At 45.7% G+C, this 22,291-nt stretch overlaps 1 protein-coding gene across 2 annotated transcripts; it reads left to right on the top strand.

Moving 5' to 3' along the window:
- Positions 1-4,326: 4,326 nt before the first annotated feature.
- Mlc1 (modulator of VRAC current 1) lies at positions 4,327-22,291 on the top strand. 2 transcript variants are annotated; one of them, XM_035439197.1, is made up of 11 exons: positions 4,327-4,549; positions 5,662-5,751; positions 8,511-8,564; positions 8,698-8,799; positions 14,303-14,404; positions 14,786-14,857; positions 15,261-15,377; positions 17,283-17,339; positions 17,779-17,901; positions 20,080-20,241; positions 21,897-22,291. In XM_035439197.1, the coding sequence occupies exons 1-11, from the start codon at positions 4,337-4,339 to the stop codon at positions 21,969-21,971; spliced, it is 1,167 nt and encodes a 388-aa protein (XP_035295088.1). In that variant the 5' UTR covers positions 4,327-4,336; the 3' UTR covers positions 21,972-22,291. The 2 variants fall into 2 exon arrangements, with proteins under 2 accessions (XP_035295088.1, XP_035295089.1); XM_035439198.1 differs by lacking the exon at positions 20,080-20,241.

The raw sequence follows: 22,291 nt of genomic DNA, 5'->3' as shown, positions 1-22,291 counted from the left end.
GGCATCCACTCAGCTTCCACCTCCGCCCCAGGCGCTGGCACGCCACAGCCCCGCCCATTACCATTAAGCATGCGCCCCCCTCCAGAACTCAGCCAATAGGGTTGTTGTGTCTGCGCCTGCGCCTGCCTATCATAGGGCTTAGCCAATAGGATCCTTGCATATGCCATGAGCCACGACCGTTAGTTTGGCGGTTAGCACGTGAAGGAGCCCGGGATTCCTCGTGGAGGTGACAAGAGGCCTGGCATGCGCAGTGTCCTGACCGGGGAGGGGGGGTTGGGGGGGGCGCTTCATGTTGGATGGGCGTGGCACTATGTTTGGGTAGACATTTCTGCTTAGTCCACTTACGTGGAAGCCAGGCGATGGTGGTGCAGGTCTTTAATCCCAGCACTCAGGAGGGAGAGACAGGTGGATCTCTGTGAGTTCTAGGCCAACCTGATTTACAAAAGGAGTTCAAAACCAGGGCTGTTACACAGACACACACACTCCCCTTGAAAAAAAAACAAAATCCAGCAAGATGAAGGTCACACCGAGTGTGACCTTAGGAGTGGTTATGTAGAAATTTATTAGGTTAGGATGCCCCTAAGAGTTTTACTTTTTTAGAGGGGAGCACGTTATACACCGAGATTGTCTATGGAACTTATGCTGTAGTTTAGGATGCTTTTGCACTCCTGATCCTCCTGCCTCAATTTCCCAAGTCCAGAATTTACAGGCCTGTGCTACCACACTGTTTTATATGGTGCTAGGGATCCACAGCCTGGCATGCTTGGCAAACATTCCTTCAACTGAGCTATATCCCCAGCCTGTGAAATGTTTTTTTAAAATAATTATTTTAAAATTATAGATTTCTCTTTAAATTTTGGTTAAGTTGCAACCTACAAAATTTGAATTGCAATTTCCCCTTTTTTTCTTGTAATTTTCTTGACCCCTATAGGAGTTTTTTATTCTGCTGTTGCTGGATTTTTTTTGAGGGGGGTTGTTTGTTTGTTTTTGCACTGCTTCAGAGTTTTATGTTTTGTTTTTCTTTCCCCAGGCTTGTTGCCAATATATGACTATTTATAGAGTTTCTGCTAGAGTTTCTGCTACTGGTCTAATTTAACTTGGTCCTAAACAGTCAAATCTGGATGACTTCTGTTCTTAACGTTTATCAGGGTATGGTGGCCCACACCTTTGATCCCAGAACTTTGGAGGAAGAGGGAAGCAGATTTCTGTGACTTCCAGGCCAATCTGGTTTACATAATTCTAGGCCTACCAGGACTACATTGTGAGACCCTGTCTCAAGGTGAAATAAAACACAAACCTTATCAAGAGTTTCCCCACTACACCAGTCTCTCGAGTCCCCTTCAATGTGTCATAAACAAGATGTATTCTGTTAGGGGTCTAATTTAGTTCTAGATTAATTTTTTATTTTTAATACATGATCTGTCCATTTAATTTATACTCTTCTTGAGAGATGGGTGAGAGAAATTCATCCCTTAAGCATTTAGGGGCCTGTCTTAAATGCTTCCTGTTGGGTGTGTTGTTGGGAATACACAGGAAAATGAATAAGGACCTGAGAATTTATAAGGTTGGAGTCACTTTAGAGATGAGGGCTGGATAACCCAGGCAGGCTGGTTAATCCTGTCATGGTATATAGTAGGAATTACTGCCTTTCAGGACTGTCTGTGGATGCTGCCAGCCTGACCTGCCCTCCATCAGACTTTTCTACATTTCCATGCAGACACCCGATGGGCATTGTGTCTGTCTGTACATCATATCTAAAAAAAAATGTGATGTTGCTCCAAGACCTTTCCCCTGCCCATCTAAATAGCCCACAGTACTGATAGCAAATGGGGTGGATTGGCTCATCCATATCTATCTGGAATTTGAAACCCTCTCATCATTTTGGGTCACAGCTCCTCCCCATCTTCTTTCTCCATCCAGCACCAGATGACCTTGCACAAGTCCACCTCAAGGTCAAAGTCAAGTGGCTTCTATGCCCACTGGTGTCTTGTACCTGGATGGCCTCTGCATTCTATTTCCCAGAATCCCTGGCTCACCCTGCTCCAGCCATGTTCTTGCCTGTTCCAAGGCCTAAAGAACTATAAGACCTCTGGCTTTTCTGCCTTCCCTTTGTGCCTTTAGTGCTATCCACTGTCTCCCTGAAGTCTATTCATCCTCACACAGAGATGTCAAGTCTGTTGCTGTATGACACAGAAGAACGGTAGCTTGTAAATATTCAGTGGGTAGACAGAAGAAGGGCAGTTGCTTGAAGATTGTACTGAAAAACAGGACTCTTGCTTAGAAACTAGTAGCAATGAAGACACACTTCCAGGTCACTGTAAACTGGGAGTTGGGAGAGCTCAAGGAGCACTTTCTCTCTCCAATTTATGGCAGCTTGTTTCTGTTTCTTAGTAGAAAACACTTTTGAAAGTCAGGAAAATGCCAGGTGTTGGTGGTACATGCCTTTAATCCCAGCACTCGGGAGGCAGAGGCAGGTGGATCTGTGTGAGTTTGATGCCAGCCTGGTCTACAGAGCAAGTGCCAGGATAGGCTCTAAAGCTACACAGAGAAACCCTGTCTCAAACAACAACAACAACAACAAAACAACAACAACAACAAAAAGGTCAGTAAAATGATGAAATTTGCTCAACTTTTTCTCCCAAAAGAAAACACAGAAGAGTTCAATCCAGGTGGTCCAATTCCCATGAATTGTACTGATTTTAAAACTCAGTAAATTTGGGAGGTTTCTCAATCCATTTGAAAGAAGTTCCAGATGTTTCAGGGAATGGTTTAGGTGCATTGTTTCTTGTTTTAATTTATTTTTATTTTATGTGTATGGGCATTTTGCCTGCATGTATATGTTCAATGTATGTATCTTGTGCCTATACAGAAGAGGGTGTTGGATCCCCTGAAACTAGAGTTGTAGATGGTTGTGAGACGCCATGTAGGTGCTAGAGTTGTAAGCTACCATGTGGATGCTGGGAATTGAACCCAAAATCCTCTGCAAGAGTAGCCAGTGCTTGTAACCTCTGAGCCATCTCTCCAGCCCTGGATAAACTTTTTCTAATCCTTCTTGTTTGGATGAAAAACTAAGATAACTGAACATCCCCAATTAGAAACCAGTGGCTGAGCCCAGACTGCATGCGGTTCTGCTGTTCAAGGGCCTGTTTTTTCCAAGTACTCTGGGCGGAGCCTTTTTGCAATGCTCACAAAGAAATTGTTGCTGTAATTGCCAGTGCGCCAGTGTCTCCAGGCAAATGAAGCACATTCATGTCTCTTTTCTCTGCCTAGTGAGCAGAAATAAAGGGTGCAGTGGGACCATTCTTGCCAATCCTTGGGGCTACCATGGGAACCCGTGGTGGAATTCCCACCAGTTCAGAGGCCAGCCTTGCCAAATCGAGAACATAAAGGTTTATGTGGCCTGATGAAGGAGATTTCCATCATGTGATAATGGGAGACAAGGAAAGACTGCTTAAAGAGATGTGTGATGTGACCTCAGAGTAGTTTTCTGTTCCAGGTCCAAGGCTGGTCAAGATCCATATCCAGTGCACTGTTCCTAGCAGTACTTCTCTTTTCAAGACACCCTCCTAGCTAGTATGCAGTGAGTGGGACCAGGGGCTCCTCCTTTTCTCCTTGTGTTAGGAAAGCCCCAAGCCAGTGCTTATGCAACCAAGGCGGACATTTCTAGGATCCACTCCCTTAATCTCATTGAAATTCAGGAAGCTGTCTGCCTGCTCCTGGCTGAAGTGCAGTTTGGCTGAGCTTTTGTTCCACTTATGAATAGTTCTTGCTGGAAGTCCATCACCCAGAGGCCAGCTCTCCCAACAGCCGGACAACAGCAGAGGTAAGCATGAAGACATTAAATTACAAAGTAGGTACATCTTTTGTAATCTTGTATTACCACTTTGTGTTGACTAGGTGGAGTCCCCCCTCTGTTTGGGACTCATAAAGTTGCTGGTAAAAGTTGGAACGTACTATATTGAAGACTCAGATGCAATCTAAATGCCCTGAATCTAGATGGGATTGGGTGATTTTATCCACTTTGAGAATTAAGTGTTTATTCCTTTTTAGGTTCATAGCTCTAGTGCATGAGCATATTTCTTTGTGTAAGAAAGTATTTGCTTAAGTCAGACATAGTAGTGTTTACTTGTGTAGAAGTTTAAGGCCAGCCTGGACCACACAGTGTAATACTTTGTCTCAAAAGAGAATTTTTAAAGGAATTCCTTGAAAATGACTCATTAGGACTGGAGGGATTTTTTCAGTTGTCAAAGTCCATGCTGATTTCATTGCATGGGAGGGAGTAGTGGTCCAAGTATGCTCACGAGTCTCAGAGTGGCTGTGTGTCACCCTCAGTAGCATGCCTGTTTCCAGTGCCATGACACGGGAGGGGCAGTTCAGGGAAGAGTTGGGCTATGACCGGATGCCCACACTGGAGAGAGGTCGGCAGGATACAGGACGGCAGGACGCAGGCAGCTACACCCCTGACTCAAAGCCGAAGGACCTGCAGCTGTCGAAGAGGTTGCCCCCGTGCTTCAGCTACAAGACATGGGTATTCTCTGTGTTAATGGGGGTAAGTAGCTCAACACTGTTTCAGAGGACAGCAAACACCATGTCCTTCCAGTGCTGACCATGTTCTATAGAGTACAAGGCCCATAGATTGGGACACGATCTGTCTCAGGTGGTTCAGGCAGGAACAGCTCCCATGTTGGTGGGGTGCCTCTTGAGTGCCAACATTTTCTTTTGTTTGTGTCCTATCAGTTACTTTTCTCAATATCTGCTGGGAAGTGGGGGCTATACACCTATACCATACTTACCCTGAGCCCATAGCCCACTGATCCATCAGGTAGCTGGCATGACATGGTACTCCTGTACATGAATGGTCTGTGAAGGTTTGGAGGCCATCTCATATTTCAGAGTGGCTCTGTGGAGTGAATGGCAAGAGATGTGGCCAAGACTGGGGTCAGGACTATGGAGCAGGAAGGACTACAGCAGCCATAAGAACTATGGGGGAGGGTTGATGAGGGACCATGGTGAGGGCTAATTTGGGTGTAGCTAGAAAGCAGATCTAAGCTAGCCCAGAGTGGGCAGTGCCATATGGGCCCCCAGGACATGTGTACACAGTCTTGCAGATACCTGGATGCTTGAAGAGTCATTTGGCCCTGAGTGTGCACAGTAGCTGAGGACCAAGCCACTGCATGCATTTTTTCTATGTCTGGAGCTGAGTTTTGTGCAGCCCTGGTCTGATAACCAGTATTTAGATGGGGATGCCTCCTCCCTTTCCACATCTCTAGACCTTTTACAGATTCCAGTTTGGATCAGTTCTGCAGAGGCAGCAGGGCAGGCGCTTGTTTTATAGGCTCTGAGCCTGGACCTGGGGTAGGATCCTGAATCCCTGGATATTACCCCCCCCAAAAAAAACCCAAAACAAAAACAGTGTGGCAGTTTCTGCTCTGGCTTCAGAGGTAGGAAAGGGGAAGTCCATTCCTTGGGTTGTGCTGGTCCTGCCATGAAGAGTTGCATGCAGTCATACAGGACCCAGATATAGGCAAAATAAATATGAGAGGGTGTTGGTTTATGTGGGGAAAAGTTAAGTTGCAGTCAAAGGGTTGGGTGCTGCCTCATCAGGTGTCTCATCACCAGATAGAGCCAGTTATAACCTGAATCTATGTCACTCTTTTGCAGAGCTGCCTTCTTGTGACCTCTGGGTTTTCCCTCTACTTGGGGAATGTGTTCCCCTCCGAGATGGATTATTTGCGCTGTGCAGCAGGCTCTGTAAGCATACTTCTCAGCTACACCAGCACCCTAATTCTCCCATCGTGGGTTTGAGCCTCAGTAACCTGCAGTTTATAGGTTTCTGCTAACTACTCATATGACTAGTTTTAATAGTTTTGAAGCTTACCAGGTCTGACACCTATGTGGGAAACAGCACTTTTGATCCTGGCATGTTGTGGTGTCTTCCTGCTCCTAATATATGGGGTGCTACTAAGGCCTCTGCCCTTGGTATTCTGGAGACTTCACCCCTGTTCCTCCCAAATCCTGATGCCATGTTTCTAGAATCTCATCCATTGCCAAAGGATACTGTCCTCACAGGAGGGAAGGAGAGAGCCACTAACACCCCAGGCTCTGTCTCCTGCCTCCCCAGTGTCTGACTAGCTCAAGCACAGAGTATACTATCCTCTCTGGGTGAGTGTGTGGTAGCTGGGCTATGGTGACCTCTTCAAAGCCACCCTATCTTTTTTTTTTGAAATGTATTTATTATGTATACAACATTCTGCCTCCATATATGCCTACATGCCAGAAGAGGGCACCATATCTCATTACAGATGGTTGTGAGCCACCATGTGGTTGTTGGGAATTGAACTCAGGACCTCTGGAAGAACAACCAGTGCTCTTAACCTCTGAGCCATCTCTCCAGCCCACAACCACCCTATCTTAGACACCATGATCACAGAACAGAAACTGTTATAAAGGAAAATATTTAACTGGGGTAGCTTACAGTTTCAGAGGTTTAGTCCATTATCATTATGGTGTGTGTGTGTGTGGGATGCAGGCAGGCATGATGCTAGATCAAGAGCTGAGAGTTCCACATCTTGTCCACAGGCAACAGAACTTTCTCTACACTGAGTGTAGCTTGAGCATAGGAGACCTCATAGTCCACCCTTGCAATGACAGGCTTCCTCCAACAAGGCCACACCTACTCCAACAAAGCCACACTTCCTAATAGTGCCACTCTCTTTGGGGGCTATTTTCTTTCAAATCACCACACACCCTATGTTCCTTTGAGGTCCTAGATCCCCAGGTTCACTCCCTGTGTCTTTTCCTATTCAGCTGATGACTGGCCAGCACAGACCAAGGTTCCTGGGAGTCTTTTCTTCCCTAACCCCTGCCAGGATCCCCTACCCCTCCCACTGCTCCCATCAGTGGCCTGAGTTATCTTAAAAGACAAAGAACACATGGAGCTCAGCAGTTAAGAGCACTTTCTGCCCTTGCAGAAGACCAAGGTTCAGTTCCCATCACCCATGATGGCTCATAACCACCTGTAACTTTAGTTCTAGGGGATCTAATGTCCTTTGCTGACCTCTGTGAGCATCAGGTATCCATGTGGTACACAAACACACATGAATGCAAAAGACCCACACATGTAATATACAATAAGTAATTCTTTTTTAAAAAGAAGAAAGGCAAAGGACACCAGCTTCTTTTAAGCCTACACCCCAGCCATGTGCACATGTTGTCTTGGACCTCTTTGTTCCTTTATAATAAAACTCTATGAAAGAATGTGAACCCTTCACTGCCACTTCCTCTCTGGATATGTCTACCATGTCCTCATCATGGGAGCAGAATCACAGTGATTCTGACCCACATTGTTCCAGTGGCAATAATCCCTCGGTCCCAAAGGTGGGGAACACTCATTCCTACCTTGTTCCACCCCTGACAGCTATCTTCCCAGATGCTTGTGTTTGGCCTCTGGATTACCTGAGTAAGTCCCAAGACCTACCTCAGGTCTCAATACAGGTTTCCTTTCCCTCCCATACCACCCACTATATGTCCTATATAGACATTCCCATTGGCCTTTGTCCTGTGAGCTCCTATCCTTTTAGGTCCCATCTGCTGTTCTTCCAGGGGATTAGGGTCCCATTGCCCACATGCTTGACACCACATGACCTGCCAGACCCAGGCTGACCCAACTACAGCTCCCCTGACACCCTCACTAACCTACTTCCCTGGTTCTTGATCTGACTTTGGAGTCAGTAGGGTCAGACATGGCCTGGATGTCAGCCACTGAGATAGAGGGACCCTCTAAGTACAAGGGGACACTTCTGTTTTGGCCACACAGATACTTTTTCCTTCTGGGTTCAATAATACCAAGTTGTAGTATGACTTCCACTCTCATCCAACCAAATGCTGTTTAATTAACTTTTGAAAAATAACATTTTTACAAATTCTTTGAGAATTTCATACACACACATACAATGTATTTGGACCACATACTACCTCCACTTCTTCCCCTATCCTCTCGGATCTGTCTCTGACCTCCTATTTCCCCTCACAACTTCATTTCTTTTTTTCATTTTAATAACTCATTGGGTCCAATTTGGACTGAGTCAACCTACCAGGGGCCATGTCATAAAAAATTTTTTTTTAAAAAAAAGGTCTTTCCCTCCCCCAACAGCCTTGACTGTCAAGAGCTCCTCAGCCAGGGGTGGGGACCGGTGAGCCCCTTCCTCCTAAATACTGTTTTTGAATTAAGTTACTTGAAATATCAAGGGACTTTCAGGGTTGGGGGAGCTTCTTGTACCTGATAGACTGACAATGATGGTTTGCCAGTGTGACTCAGATAATTGTAGAGGCTTAAACATTGTTAACACATCTTAATTGTGTGCTGAGCTGGAGGTAAAACCCAAGGTCTATAGTACCTGAGGCAAGAGCCCTAACATTGAACTACATCTGGCCTGCAACGCACTGTTTCAAGATTGACACCATATCCAGGGTACAAGACTCAGGTAACTCAGGTTCTGGTTTCTTTTCAGTGCATCCCCTCAGCCATTGTGAGCTTCGCTGTGGGGAAGAGAAACGTCAGTGCGGTAAGTTAAACCTTCGGTGAAGCCTCCTTTGCAGACTTGGAGACCCCACAGCACTGAGCTGTGGAAAACAGATATTGTCTTGATTTCTTTAGTATTTTTTAAAGAAGGAAATGCCTCCTGCTTTGTTTTCCAGATTCCCAACTTTCAGATATTGTTTGTCTCCACGTTCGCTGTCACCACTACGTGTTTAATCTGGTTTGGATGTAAACTGATCTTGAATCCGTCAGCAATAAACGTGAGTCATGGGAAGGGGATGTGGGTCACAGTATGTTTTTACCTGAGTCATGTCTTCCTACTGATGTCAAGTGCTGCTCCCACTGAGCAGGGATAAGCCCTGGTTAGAGATTCACTGAAAATGTATTGCTCTTGCTGGCTGGCAAGCGTTGAGGATTGCCACCTATGCTTCTAAAGTAAGGAATCATCTCTGCTGACATTTGAGTTTATTCCATTGGGCAAACTGATTGATCAATGGCATGCTAGTGTCTATTTCCTAACAGTGGCAGGCCTGGGATGAACTTGGTGACAGCATTCACTTCTAATATGTGCAATGTTTCGCATTTTAGCTCATTACCACACATAAAAAAACAGCAACATAAAAAAACCCCAGCAACATACTACTGTATTTTATCCAATCTATGATGTTGTTTATAAGGCATTCTGTCATTTTTTGCACTACTGAGAAAAATGGGGAAAGATTACATAAATTGTGATACTCATTGTGAAAAAAAAGTCTCACGAGAAATAAGAATGCTCTATCTACTCTTGTGAGAACACACAAAAATTCAAGGAACACCCAGGCTGCTGGGTATAAAGGAGATGCAGCTGACTGGACACTGATTATTGAGTGCATGTAGTAAGTTGCTGGATATGAAAAATAAATATAAAACTTTAATTATGCCATAAAAATTGAAAATATTCTCTAAACACAGATGCCCTATAGAATTAAATGTCTAGAGCTGGGTATGTTAACACATACCTGTTATCCTATCCCTTAGGAGATAGAAGGAGGAAGATCAGGAGTTCAAGGTCAACCTTGGCTGTGTAGTTAAGTTTGAAAATAGTCTCAGCTATATGAGACCATACAAACAAGAAACAAGTAACAACAACAAAAAAACAAAACCCTAACCAACCAAACAAAACATATAAAGTTCCTGGGACTATGTCTAACAAGAGATTAAAAACTATGACACATATTTTTTATAAAAATCTTATCTATAGCCGGGCATTGGTGGCGCACGCCTTTAATCCCAGCACTCAGGAGGCAGAGGCAGGCGGATCTCTGTGAGTTCGAGGCCAGCCTGGTCTACAGAGCAAGTGCCAGGATAGGCTCCAAAGCTACACAGAGAAACCCTGTCTGGAAAAAAAATCTTACCTTATGTGTATGGGTGTTTTACCTGCATGTGTGTCTGCCTGGTGCCAGTGGAGGCCGGGAGAGGGTGAATGCCACATACACATCCGGAACAAACAGAAGACGAGACCATGAGGCAATGCAGCTCTGAGTGAAAGGCTTCTCTCCAAAGTCTGTATGGGACCTGGTTCAGTGGAACACAAAGAGGGAAAAGGGTCCCTCGGGGACAGATGGGGACATGTTCTCCCACAGCCAAAATACTAGAAAGAAATCCTAATAAAGGGGTAGGCTGGGCATGGGGTTACAGGAACCTTCATAGTCAGTCAGTCCAGAGTTACATCATATGGGGGGTTCAGGCTGTGATCTGGATTACAGCGAGTACTGAATTAGCCAAATGGACTCCTTACCTCTTACCTGCCACATAGAAGAAGACTTGAGCTGTGTGGGTGTAGCTAGGAGAGGCTGCTCTCCCCCAAGCACAGGAGTACCCTGAGGGTGGGAATAGGAGATATGGAAGTGACAGAGGGTGCCTCCAGCACACTAAGATCCCTAAGAGAAATTGATGCTCGAGGAGGAGGAAGCCACACAGCAAGGTAGCTCAGCACATACCCAGAGAGACTCTCTGATGACAGCTGCAGGCCCTTTGAAGAAATTTTTGATCCTTGTATGTATCTTCTTAAAATGAAGACATTGCATCATCCCAAGTTCAAACCTCAGAGAAACACTAGCACACCTGTCACTAAGAAGCATGCATGAGGGGCTGGAGTGATGGCTCAGCGGTTAAGAGCACTGGCAATGGACCAGCAGCCCCAACCTCACCTGGAACTTACATCTGCAAAACTTCAGTCCCACCTGGGCTAGGTGTCAGACTCCATAAGTAACTAGGCTCTCCATGGCTCCAACCACACTGAGACCTGATGGTTATTGAGCCATGAGTATGAACTACCTGGGGTAGGTGGAACCTGAAGAACACAGTATTTGGGCCAGTCCTGCCCAGAAACTATGTTCAGGGACATCCATGTAAATGGTGAAATAGCTATGAAGTGGACAGACATTCAGGAATATGGCTCCATCTGTGTGGGTTGTGGCACACTGTCCTGTAGGCCCTTCCCCAGATCCTCTGGTCTCTACTATGGGAAACTTTGGGGGTCTGTACACTGCTTTCCTTGTTGGTGGGCTCAGCTGTTCTTGCTCTCTACCCATTTCCTCGTGAGTCGACATGACGGCTTATCTTGGTTGTCAACTTGAGTACATCTGGAACTAACTAAAACCCAAGCAGCTGGGGACAGCTGTGAGGGTTTTTTTTTTTTTTTGATAAGATAGTTTGAGGTAGGAAGACCTACTCTAAATCTGGGCCATACCTTCTGGTATCAGCCCACATAAAAGACATGGAATAAAGCAGTCTTTGCTTTTTGCCTACTTGGCTTCACTGGTGCTGGTGAGGCAAGCTTGTGAGGCTTGTCCCATTGCTGAGGCATTCCTTTGTTAATATTAGAACCTACTTTTAGACCAAAGGCCAGCACCTCTCTAGGATTCTACACTAGATTGAACTAATTTCACATGATTTTTCCAAAGACACACGAAGAATCATCTAATTACCCCAGGCAGAAAAAAAACATTTGCAGACCAAAGAAACAAGCTCAGTTTGGTGAACTAATGCGTTCATCAATGTTACTTACAGGAGCCAGGGTGACCTCTTATATAATTGTGGGGTGGGGGAGGCTCAGAGGGAATGTTTATAGGGCAGATCTCTCAAGGGTCTCCTGTGTGTCTGCTTCAAGGTCATGTTCAGGGTATTGAAAACAGCTACACTTTAACTTGCTTTTGGATGGTGAGGTAGCATGTTCTCAATCTGCATTATATGAAATACTCATTTCTAGGCTGTGCCTAGACTTAGGTTATTCCCATTTGATAAAGCAACAGTCTTGACCAGAGTTACTCCATTTTGAATGGAAGTGACAAGAAAGAATGACTCAATATACACCTTGTTTACACAAATAAGAAAACCCACCATTTGCTAAGATATACAAATTGGTAAATGGTAAATGAGCTAGTAAATGACACCTGGGTGTATCAGCTATACCAGGCACATGAGCTTTTCAGTCCTACTAGATGGGATTATAAAAGAAGGCACTGTCACTTCATCACTTGTCATGAGACTCACCAAGACTCACTCACTGCCACAGGAAAGAACTCTGGCCCTCATCCCTGTGTTCCAGCTTAAGCATAGTCTCTTCTGCTAATCACACCAGCCCACTTCAGACTGACCCCTGACCCTTGAAACTGATCCACTTCAAAACCCTCCCAGACCTATATTTGACATCCTTTGCCCACACAGCTCTGCAGTTAAGACTTCTTATCCAGCCCCTTAGAGACTTCTCACAGCTGTGCCAACTCTGCCTGATTTCAAAACCTCAGTTTCTCCAACTTCACCAATTGTCAAGCCTGGTAATGCACTTGGTTACAGGTTTTTGCCTCATCTCTGCTGTAGTCTGCCCTAGATTTTTATGGAAATTCTCATTTTCATTGCTATTTGGCTCTCTTTGCCCCTGAAGTTCTGGGGGAGAGGGGGACCAAGCTGTGCTTGTCTACCAGTACTCCCTATCCTGGCCCCAGGGGTGGCTGGACATTACAGAGGGGCTAACATATTTTTCTCTGGCTCTGTGTCCATTGGTCTGGCAGGGCTGGGTCTACAAGGCAGGCTGTCTTCAGTTGCAGCCACTTTGCTTGGAGCTCCCTGGAGAAGCTGCAGTCCCTGATACAGTCCACTCTGACCATCACAGGTTCCTCTTGTCCAAGAACACACTTCTGTGAATTGTCACTGAATTGCCATCCTCTTCTGAGTATCCTGAGTGTTCATCGTCAGGATCCCAATGAAGCAGGCACATGGAATTATTTTTAAATACCATCCACATGTTATTGATTTCTGGTATCATTACAACATGACATGAATACATAGTCAGAGTGCATAGATTCTTTGGCATTAACCAAGGCTCACCATGCAGCAAAATGGATTTTTCTTAGTGTTCCACAGTAGTTATCAAAGAATGAATGATCTGTTTTATTTACACAGAGAACTGTATTTGTTTTTTTTTAATGTTGGCTTTATTACTATCTAGATATGGTGAGGACAGCAGTTCAGGAGACACCAATGAAAAGACAGTTATTGCTCTCACAGATTCCAGAGCAGGGGGCACCCACACCATCAGAGCCACCAGGGGAGCAGCAGGGCAATGTACAAGCAAAGGTAGTGATGGAGAAACAGGCAAGTATCTCCATTGAGGCCTCCACAGAAAAGGATACATCAGATAGATGGTTCTGTGACTCCCCAAGCCTTGTATTTGTAGTTTCTAGAAACTGCATGTGGAGCTCGTCATGATTTGAACATTTGTGTTGTGTTTTGTGTATGCTTAGAATGGAGTGGGAGACATAGTTCAAGGGTTTGATATAAGAGGCAGTTTTCTCCAAAAGGGATTAAAAAGTAGTTTATCTCAAGTAAGATAGAAGTAACCAAAGCCCAGAAACACAAATTCAGGTTACCTTGATGACATGTTCTGTTGTAGGAGAGGTTATATGAACATTTATAGACCCAGAATTAAAGAAAGTCCTAAGTCAATGCATTTACCAGATACACTGGTGTGGGCATAGGTAGGCAAGTGATGGAGGAGTGAAGAAGTCACTTTGTAGATGTTATTAATACTTAGCTTTATAGTATTGGGAGCTAGTTGTCTTTTAAGTATACATTTCAAATATTTTCCAGAGGAGTCATGGAAATGTTAGATCAGACACAGATATGGATAGAGAGTGGCTGTCCAGGGACTAAAGACAGTCACAGGTTATTTGGGCTCTTCATCTGCCACATTCCTGTTCTCCACAACCATGAAATTCTAGTTATTCCATCAGTATGAGAGATTTCCAGCCCAAGTGTGACACCGAAATAGAGAACTTTGGCTTCCAGGCCCAGTGGCCTATGGCATGTCTTTACGTAGCCATTCACTAAGATTAGTTTTCAAAACAAGAACCTGGGCCAGTGATATGGCTTAGCAGATACAGGTGCTTGCTGTCAAGCCTGATGGCCTGAGTTCAAGCCCAAGGACCCACAGATGGAAGAAAATAACCGACTCCTGCAAGTTGTCCTCTGACCCCCACGTGCATGCCTCCACTGGTGCCCCCACCTCAATGAATAAATTTAATTATCAAAAAGTTTAACAATGTACATAGAGAGAGAGATTGAAAGATAGAGAAATCAACCAAACTAAAAACAAGACCCACACAAAAGAGGGGCAGTACGTAGCCATGGCTTACTCAGGCGATGACAAGGAGAGTAGAGCTGGATTGTGACTTTCCAGGGGAAAGGATAGTGTGGTTGAGGCACACGTTTCCTTTGCAGATTAATTTCAACCTCATCCTGCTCTTGTTGTTGGAGCTCCTCATGGCAGCCACGGTGATCATCTCGGCTCGATCCAGTGAGGAATCTTGCAAGAAGAAGAAGGTGGGTCTCCCGAAACTACCTCCTCATGCCCTTGAGCTGGGCCTAGCTAGGGGAGACCATGAGTGGGAGGGGACAGGTATAGGTGGGAGACTGCTGGCTGAGCCTAGGGGGTGACAGTACAGCACCACTGCCTCCCTAGTGTTCTTCCCATCTGTGCTGTCTGCAGGACTGTCACTGGAAGACCACTTCTGCGAAAATGTTGGTAAGCTCCAATTGCGCTGATTAGACATGTCCATATGCAAGAGGAGATGTCTGCACTTGAATTGTTCCTCCAGATTGAAGGGCTGTTTCATTGAGGCTTTTAGAAATACAACTCCTGATACAGCAACTAGCACCCATTCCTAGGATTCTATGGCTCCATAAGGCTTTCCGTCTTCCTAGGTTTCCATCTCAGATGGCACCAACATTTTGGATGAAGTGACTTTTCCTGCTCGGGTCCTAAAATCCTACTCCGTAAGAAAAACCTCCATCTTCCCCATCTTCTTTTGCTTTGACACAAGGTCTGACTACATAGTCTAGGTTTGCACTGACCTATCCACCCTCCTGATTCAGCCTCCCATATGGTGGGTTACAGTATGAGCACCTCTATCACAACATTGGGCTGGTTCTCCTAACGAGTGGGGCAACTCCATGTCCATCCCCTCAGGCTCAGTTCTGCCTGTGAGCTTCACTGTGGGTCAGGTGGCAGCACCCACCACCATCTATCTCCTTGGCACCTACTGACCCCATGGGCTGTCCTGGGGAGACCTCTATCTATGCACTGTGTTCTGAGACTTCCAGGGTGTCTCTTCTCTCACCATGGGGCAGACCATTGGTGTAGTGGCCTAGCAAGGTGACTGTATCATTTTCCTCCTAGGTGGTAGAAGTAATTGCTGGTGTCTCCGCTGTCCTTGGGGGGGTGATCGCTCTAAATGTAGATGAAGCTGTCTCTGGCCCACATCTCTCAGTGACATTCTTTTGGATTTTAGTGGCTGTAAGTATTTTCTGGGTAGTCACCTTGTCTATGTTTCTAGCTAACTAGACATGGCTGCAGCAAGTTTTGAGTGTCCCTCTTTAGACCCTACATGGCTGGATTTTGTTTTGTTTAGTTTTGTTTTGTTTTTCGAGACAGGGTTTCTCTGTGGCTTTGGAGGCTGTCCTGGAACTAGCTCTTGTAGACCAGACTGGTCTCCAACTCACAGAGATCCGCCTGCCTCTGCCTCCTGAGTGCTGGGACTAAAGGCATGAAGCCACGGCCTGCTTCATGACTGGATTTTTTTTAGCACAATGTTGGTAATAGATAGGAGAGCACACAGGAGAGCCCCTCCTTAAGAATCTGGGAGCCAAGGATTAAATGTATTTGCATGAAATTTTATCTTAACTGCTACCATTATATTACTTTCGTATTTTTCTAAGACACCCAATTATTTTCCATTAAATGCTGCTATGGTAAACATTTAGCACAGGTGTAATGTGGGAAATGTGTGACACTTGGCCACTCTTTTACATGTGATCCTTTTGCCATCTTAAAGTATTCCAAATTTACCTATGTGATTTAGTATGGTGATTTAGTATCTTAATGTTTTGGGCTCATGACACTCCTCAGAACAGTCAAACTAGAGCAATTCCTTCATATTCATTATTTCTACACATCCCAAATCTACTCTGAAACCAGTTCCATTGTAACTTGTGTTTCCAGATGTTGGCTAAAGTGGTCATTTTGCACCATGGCACTATTGAGCTGCCATTGGCCCCTGGTTTGTCCCATTCTGCTTGTCTGGCTAGATGGACTTTTAGATTGTGCTCTTTCCACACACTTTTCTTTTCTGTTAGAAAAGTGAATGGGATACAATGAGCATCCTCTACCTCAGCCATGGGCTTCTGAGCCAGAATTGGGCTCTGAAGCTGCCCAGGGGACATATCCTTGTCTTGGCTGCTCACCCTGCTCATGCAGCCACCTCTTGTCAGCTCCTCCTCTGTCTTCACTCACCTTTTCTCTGGGACCCTTGGCAAGTGCAGACTCCTTCTTGGTGTATCTAGGTCCAAGTATCCTGGGGACAGTGCTTCTGTCCTGGGGCCTGGGCATTTCCTTTACATTTGTTTACATGGATAAGAACTTTTGAGCTGGGAGTTAGTCCAGGAGCTCCTCAAGCTGTTTAGGGTTCTTGGAATTCCTGGGCCAATGGCCCAGAAAGATGACCAAAGGGCTCACCAAGCTCCCTGCCATCTCCACTGTCCTTACTTGCCTGGAGTTTGGAAAAGACATTTTGGTATCCAAAGGAGGAGCCCTGAAGCTTCCCCAGCCAAGGATAGACAGACCTTCCTGTCTCATCTTGAAGAGGTACCCACCTAACCCCATAAAGGCTTGTGTGAAGCTCTGGGCCTGTGTCTCAGAGAAGTCCTCGAAGGTGCCAGAGGTTAAGGGAAATCCCTGTGAATAGAGACAGACAAGGAGGTATAAGGAGAACCCTAGTTTGGGTCCTAGATCACAAAGCAGAGATTTCTCTTTACATTGCTTTTGGGACCCCTAGACAGTGCTGCAGATAGATCCACATTTGCCTGTTATACTGTACTGCCCAAATACGTAGGCTATCAAGTGATGGGGTGACAGCAAAGAACACAGAGCACAGAGGTGACAGATGTCAATGAGGTCATTCCAGGGGACATGGAGACTTGGAATGCTGCTCTGCCATTCTTGCAGCTACAGGAGCCTTAAATTTTAACATATAGTTGAAGAACAAGAAGCTACGAAACCTGTGAGATGCTACACTGAGCCCAGGCCACTTGTGGCAGCCCTGGCTTTCCTTCTACTGGATAGAAGGGTGAATGTCATCAAGAGTAGTAGAACAAGCTGACTTCTTAGACATCCATCTCTAAGATTTTTCTCTTCTTTCCCCAGTGTTTTCCAAGTGCCATTGCCAGCCATGTGACAGCAGAGTGTCCCAGCAAGTGTCTGGTAGGTGAGGCCCAGCCCTGTGGTGCCATGGTTCATACTATGGGTGTGGCTGAACAGAGTTGAGAAGGAGAGGCCTGCAGGGGCCAGTGGGAAGGGCCAGCGCAAGCAGCACTGCCCTGGAGAAGAACTCAGGGGCCTGGCTACCCTCTCTCTGAAAACAAGACGTAAGCACTTTAGTATCCAGTGCTGGGTTGTATGACCCTGATACATGGCGAAGGTTGGAACAGATCTTAGAAGAGTGGGAGAAGTGAATCGCACACAAGAGCTGATGTTTTTCATCAGATTAGATGGTCGCATATGAAATTCAAAAACTTGAAAGGCATGCATAGCACTGACTGAGAGGTTTGTCTGGAGCCACATAGTGGTCTAGCCTTGCAGATTCCCAGGCAGGTCGGTGCTGGCCACATCTGCTACCCAAGCTCATCTGCTTCTCTGCCAGGTGGAAGTGCTGATTGCCATCAGCAGCCTCACATCCCCACTACTCTTCACTGCCTCTGGATATCTGTCCTTCAGCGTCATGAGAATCGTGGAGATTTTTAAAGATTACCCACCAGCCATCAAAGTATGTATCCATTCGATTTTGAAACTCTTTGGAAACACAGCCACTTACTGTTAGAGTCTGGGGAGATGACTATGGGGCATCTGCTGTTTTCCTGACAGTGGCCAGGACAAATGGGAACCCACCTGAACAAAGTGGCTTTGCCCAGTTCGCTCTGGGTGGGGTAGGTTGTATATGGAGTGAGGCAGGATCTGATTTGCTTTCTCCATGTTGGTTCTGCCCCGAAGGCTGCTAGGCAGCTCTGCTCTGGTTTCTGCCCACTGCTTTGTTTTGTGTTTGTTTGTTGCTCCCCCTCCGTGACTGTCTTAGTTCAGCCCTATAATAGGCCCCACTTCCTTCATTGTGACTGGTTTTCCTGTATCTTCCAAGCATCCCTGTGCATCTCAATACCAGTCATCATGTTACAGCCCACTGGGGTCTCTGTCAGACCTGCATTAAGTTCATAGGAATATCTGAGGATTGGAGGTGTTCTGACTCTAGATTTCACATAGGATGTCACCAAGTGAGACTCCTCTGGGGACTCCCAGCACATTTTAGGACTTCCTCAGGTTCAAGTGCATGCAGCTGGATTTACATCTTAGATGCTTGGCATTTGTTTCCAGGATAAATGATCCCCTCCTGCCCCCACCATGAGTGCCTCTGGCTTTCAAGTGTCATGATTAAAGGTGTGTGCCACCACTGTCCTGTGTTGGGAGTCATTTTTTTTTAACCCAACAACTTAACCCTAGTGTTTGGGAAATACCCAGAGGGATCAGAACTCTCCTGTACTCTTTCATTAATCTGTTCAAATGTTGCCCCACTGACCTGATACATCCTAGTGATGGGAACAGGGTTATTTCCAGCTGTTATGAATAGCTCCTGGTGACCAACCTATGTGCACATTTCATGTGAATCTGAGGATGACCACCTGGGAGAGGAACTACACAGACAGTAGATACATCTGGACTCATGTCCTCTCCAGAAAGCTTCCTATCACGGGTTTTCCAGAGCAGGGCAAAGCCACAGATCACAAATTTGATCTTTCTTAAGATGGTTCACTTGTTGAAGCCACATTTGTATAAAAATCCTTATTTCTCTTGAGCAGTGGTGGCGCACGCCTTTAATCCCAGCACATTGGGAGACAGAGGCAGGCGGATCTCTGTGAGTTAGAGACCAGCCTGGTCGACAGTGTAAGCGCCAGGACAGGCTCCAGAGCTACACAGAGAAACCCTATCTCCAAAAACAAAACAAAACAAAAAAACAAATGCTTATTTCTCTGAGTCCTTTGACATACTTTCTCACAGGCTGTGCTTTGCCTGCAAGGTCCTTTCCTTACAGGTCACCATCTGCCCCATCTTCCCTGTGCTGATGGTTGAGGCGGTACACCCGCCTTCTTCCCTTCCCAGCAGGAAAGCTCCTCACTGTGGGACACACATAGATTTTGCTCTTATGTGTGGATTTCTATTTTAATTTTTGAGACAGGGTCTCATTGTATAGTCCAGGCTGGCCTTGAACTTGAGATCCTCCTGCTTGGGCCTCCTGAGTGCTGGGATCATAGGCTCACATCATCATGCCAATCTGAACTATGTCTTTTGTGTATTAACATTTAATTGCTCTAATTTAGTGGGCTGATGCTGAAAGGCATCTGTCTGGTTGCTTTGTGGCTATTTCCAAAGCACTCTTTGCTCTGTGAAATGCATTTTATTGCCACTGGCCCCTGGACTCTCAGGACAAGGACTCTTGCCCTGTTTTCTTGCTCTTCCTTATTGCCTCTCCCTAATCAGCATCTGGTGTTCAGGTCTGGTAGATCCGGACCCATGACTTTCCTTCAGCCAAAGGCCCTTCAGAGCCAATTGTACCAATCTCAGGAGTGTGTTTCTCCTCTGAAAAAATTTGGTCTCCTCTGTCCTTTGTACACCCTTAGCGTGAGCCACAGGAGTCTCACATGTTCTCCCCGTGGTTGTTGGATTGGAGGGGTGGAAGGAATACAGCCTGGCTCCTTTTTATGCTTGTTAAATGCAAGCCAGCAGAAACGGTAGAACTGGGATGTTCTGATTCAGATAACTGAAACAGGAAAGCATGTTTGGATTTCTAGGGCTCAGTGGTGAAGGGGGTGTTCTGACTCTGTGGAAGCCTTAGACAAGGGGAGAATTTGCAGGAATCTGCCTGAGAACCTGCTCACATCTTGGTCTTTCATTGTAGTCCTATGATGTGCTCCTCCTGCTGTTGCTGCTAGTGCTGTTGCTTCAGGGGGGCCTCAACACTGGTACAGCCATCCAGTGTGTGAGCTTCAAGGTCAGCACCCAGCAACAGGCTGCATCCTGGGACACCCAGACCTGTCCCCAGGAGCGCCCAGCAGGGGAGGTGAGTGGCCTGCCTTCCCAGGATGCCCCATCCTGGGTCCTCAGAGGGTTCTTGTGAAGTAATGGATCCCTCTACTGAAGTCCTTCAATATCTGTTGTAACATTTTGTGGCTCTTTTTTTCTTCATTTGCAGTTCTAAACACCTAAGAAAAATCTTGGAGAAATAAAGTTTGAACTAGGTTATTTTTTTTATTTTATTAGTTCAAATTAGGAACAAGCTTGCTTCAGATGTCAATCCCTTCTCCCTCTCCCTCCCCTCCCCCTCCAACATCCCACCTGCTCCTAGCCATCCCCCCTCCACTCCCCAGGCAGGGTAAGGCCCTCAAAAGGGACTCCCCAAAGTCTAACACATCATCCTGGGCCAGGCCTAGGCCCTTCCCCATGTGTCCAGGTCAAGAGAGCATCCCTTCATATGGGATGGGATCTCAAAATCCCTTTTTTTTAAAATACCTTACATATTTAATACAGTGCGTTACCCCTGTACAAAAGGAAAAAAATTAAGTTCAACATTTCTAGAACAATATGGCTGTTAATTTTTGTACAATGCCAACTGAGCGTGGTAAACTGGGATACTTTTTTCCAAAGTTGACAGCACAGCTAAAGTTTCCAAAAATTCAAATTATGTATATGTATATTTATATTTATATAAAAAGACCAATAATGACAGTATGTTATGCATTAATAGCAGCAACAGCTTTTCCAGGTTCTGCAGTCATTTAAACAAAATTGTAGAGACATCCAGCACTCTCCATTAAAAAAAAAAAGTAAAAAACAAAATCCCAGAAAAACAGCACAGTTCTGTTACGAACTAGGTTATTTTTTAAATGAATAAATGAGTGCAAACCCATTCATGAAAAAAATATGGTCATAGTGCCTTCATATAGACTAGAAAAAGCCTTCCAAAGACTCTGACAGAAGATACCATGCTCTGCAGGGAGAGCTGCCCCTGCCTGGCATGTGGGCTTCCCTGCAGCTAGACATTCCTATTCTGTGGTCAGTGTGGTGGTAGTGGCCAGTCCACAGTTACCTGGACAATACTCTTCCTGCCCTCATCCTATCCTAAGCCCTGATGCCCCCACAACTGAGGTTGGGCCTGCTAATATCTCCTTGAGTCATCTGCTCCTGCAGTGTCTTCCTGGATAAACTTGCCCACTGCCATCAAGGAAGTGACCACAAAGTATTTGGTTGTTCTATGCTCAAGGAGATGTCCAGGCAGGTCCTGCCCAGCAGGTCTTACCTTTGTCTTGGGCCAAAAGAAGTCCACCCAGATTTGTGTCCTGATCAGCAGGCCATAGTCTCAGATGAATAAATTGTTCTTGCTAGATTCCAGAACTATCCATCTTTGGAGATCCAAATACTTGTGAAAGCTAAAGTTACCCTATCTTGTATCTGGAAGCATGTGTCTGCCTTAGTCATCTATTTCTTTTGCTGCCAGGTGCCCACCCATCTTAAAGCCTACCTCATTGGACACTACAGACACTGTGGGAGAGCAGCAGACATTTCTAAGATGCTCTGTCCCTTTTCTACCATCCTCTCCCCTCAGTTCTTTGACACATAAAGAAGCTTGCATACAAATGCTGCACAAACTGAGATGAATCTGCCTGCCTTCCAGGTCTGGCCCTGATGAGGTAACACTGTCCTTGTCTCTTATTACAGGTGGCCAGAAGCCCCTTGAAGGAGTTTGACAAAGAGAAAGCCTGGAGAGCTGTGGTGGTGCAAATGGCCCAGTGACTACAGGATAAAGAGATGAGTCTTGGTGTCTGTCTGGCCCCCGGCATGTCCAACTGTACAAACTCTAACTATCCTGCAACAACTGCTTGCTAACATACTCTTTCCCTCCTGTGAGGGCAGCCCAGACTGCAAGGTGGTTTTCACTACCTGTAGTAGTTTAACTCTGGAACAGGCAAACATTGAAGGTTGCACCCTGTTAAGTGGGTCTAATTGAGAAATTTTTTTAAAAAGGAACTTGGGATAAAGATAACCTTTATTAGAAAAACATCAGCCAAATGCAAGCCAGAATGTGCCAGGGGCAGCAAGGCAGGCAGGCCAGA

The sequence above is a fragment of the Cricetulus griseus genome, chromosome 2, assembly GCF_003668045.3.
Source record: "Cricetulus griseus strain 17A/GY chromosome 2, alternate assembly CriGri-PICRH-1.0, whole genome shotgun sequence".
Lineage (NCBI taxonomy): Eukaryota > Metazoa > Chordata > Mammalia > Rodentia > Cricetidae > Cricetulus > Cricetulus griseus.
This window is presented reverse-complemented; position numbering and strand designations above follow the sequence as displayed.

Coding starts and splice junctions, on each gene's coding strand:
- Mlc1 (XM_035439197.1), top strand. CDS start 4,337: ATGCCTGTTTCCAGTGCCATGACACGGGAGGGGCAGTTCAGGGAAGAG. Junction 17,340..17,778: donor AGTGTCCCAGCAAGTGTCTG/GTAGGTGAGGCC, acceptor CTTCTCTGCCAG/GTGGAAGTGCTGATTGCCAT. Junction 20,242..21,896: donor AGGAGCGCCCAGCAGGGGAG/GTGAGTGGCCTG, acceptor CTCTTATTACAG/GTGGCCAGAAGCCCCTTGAA.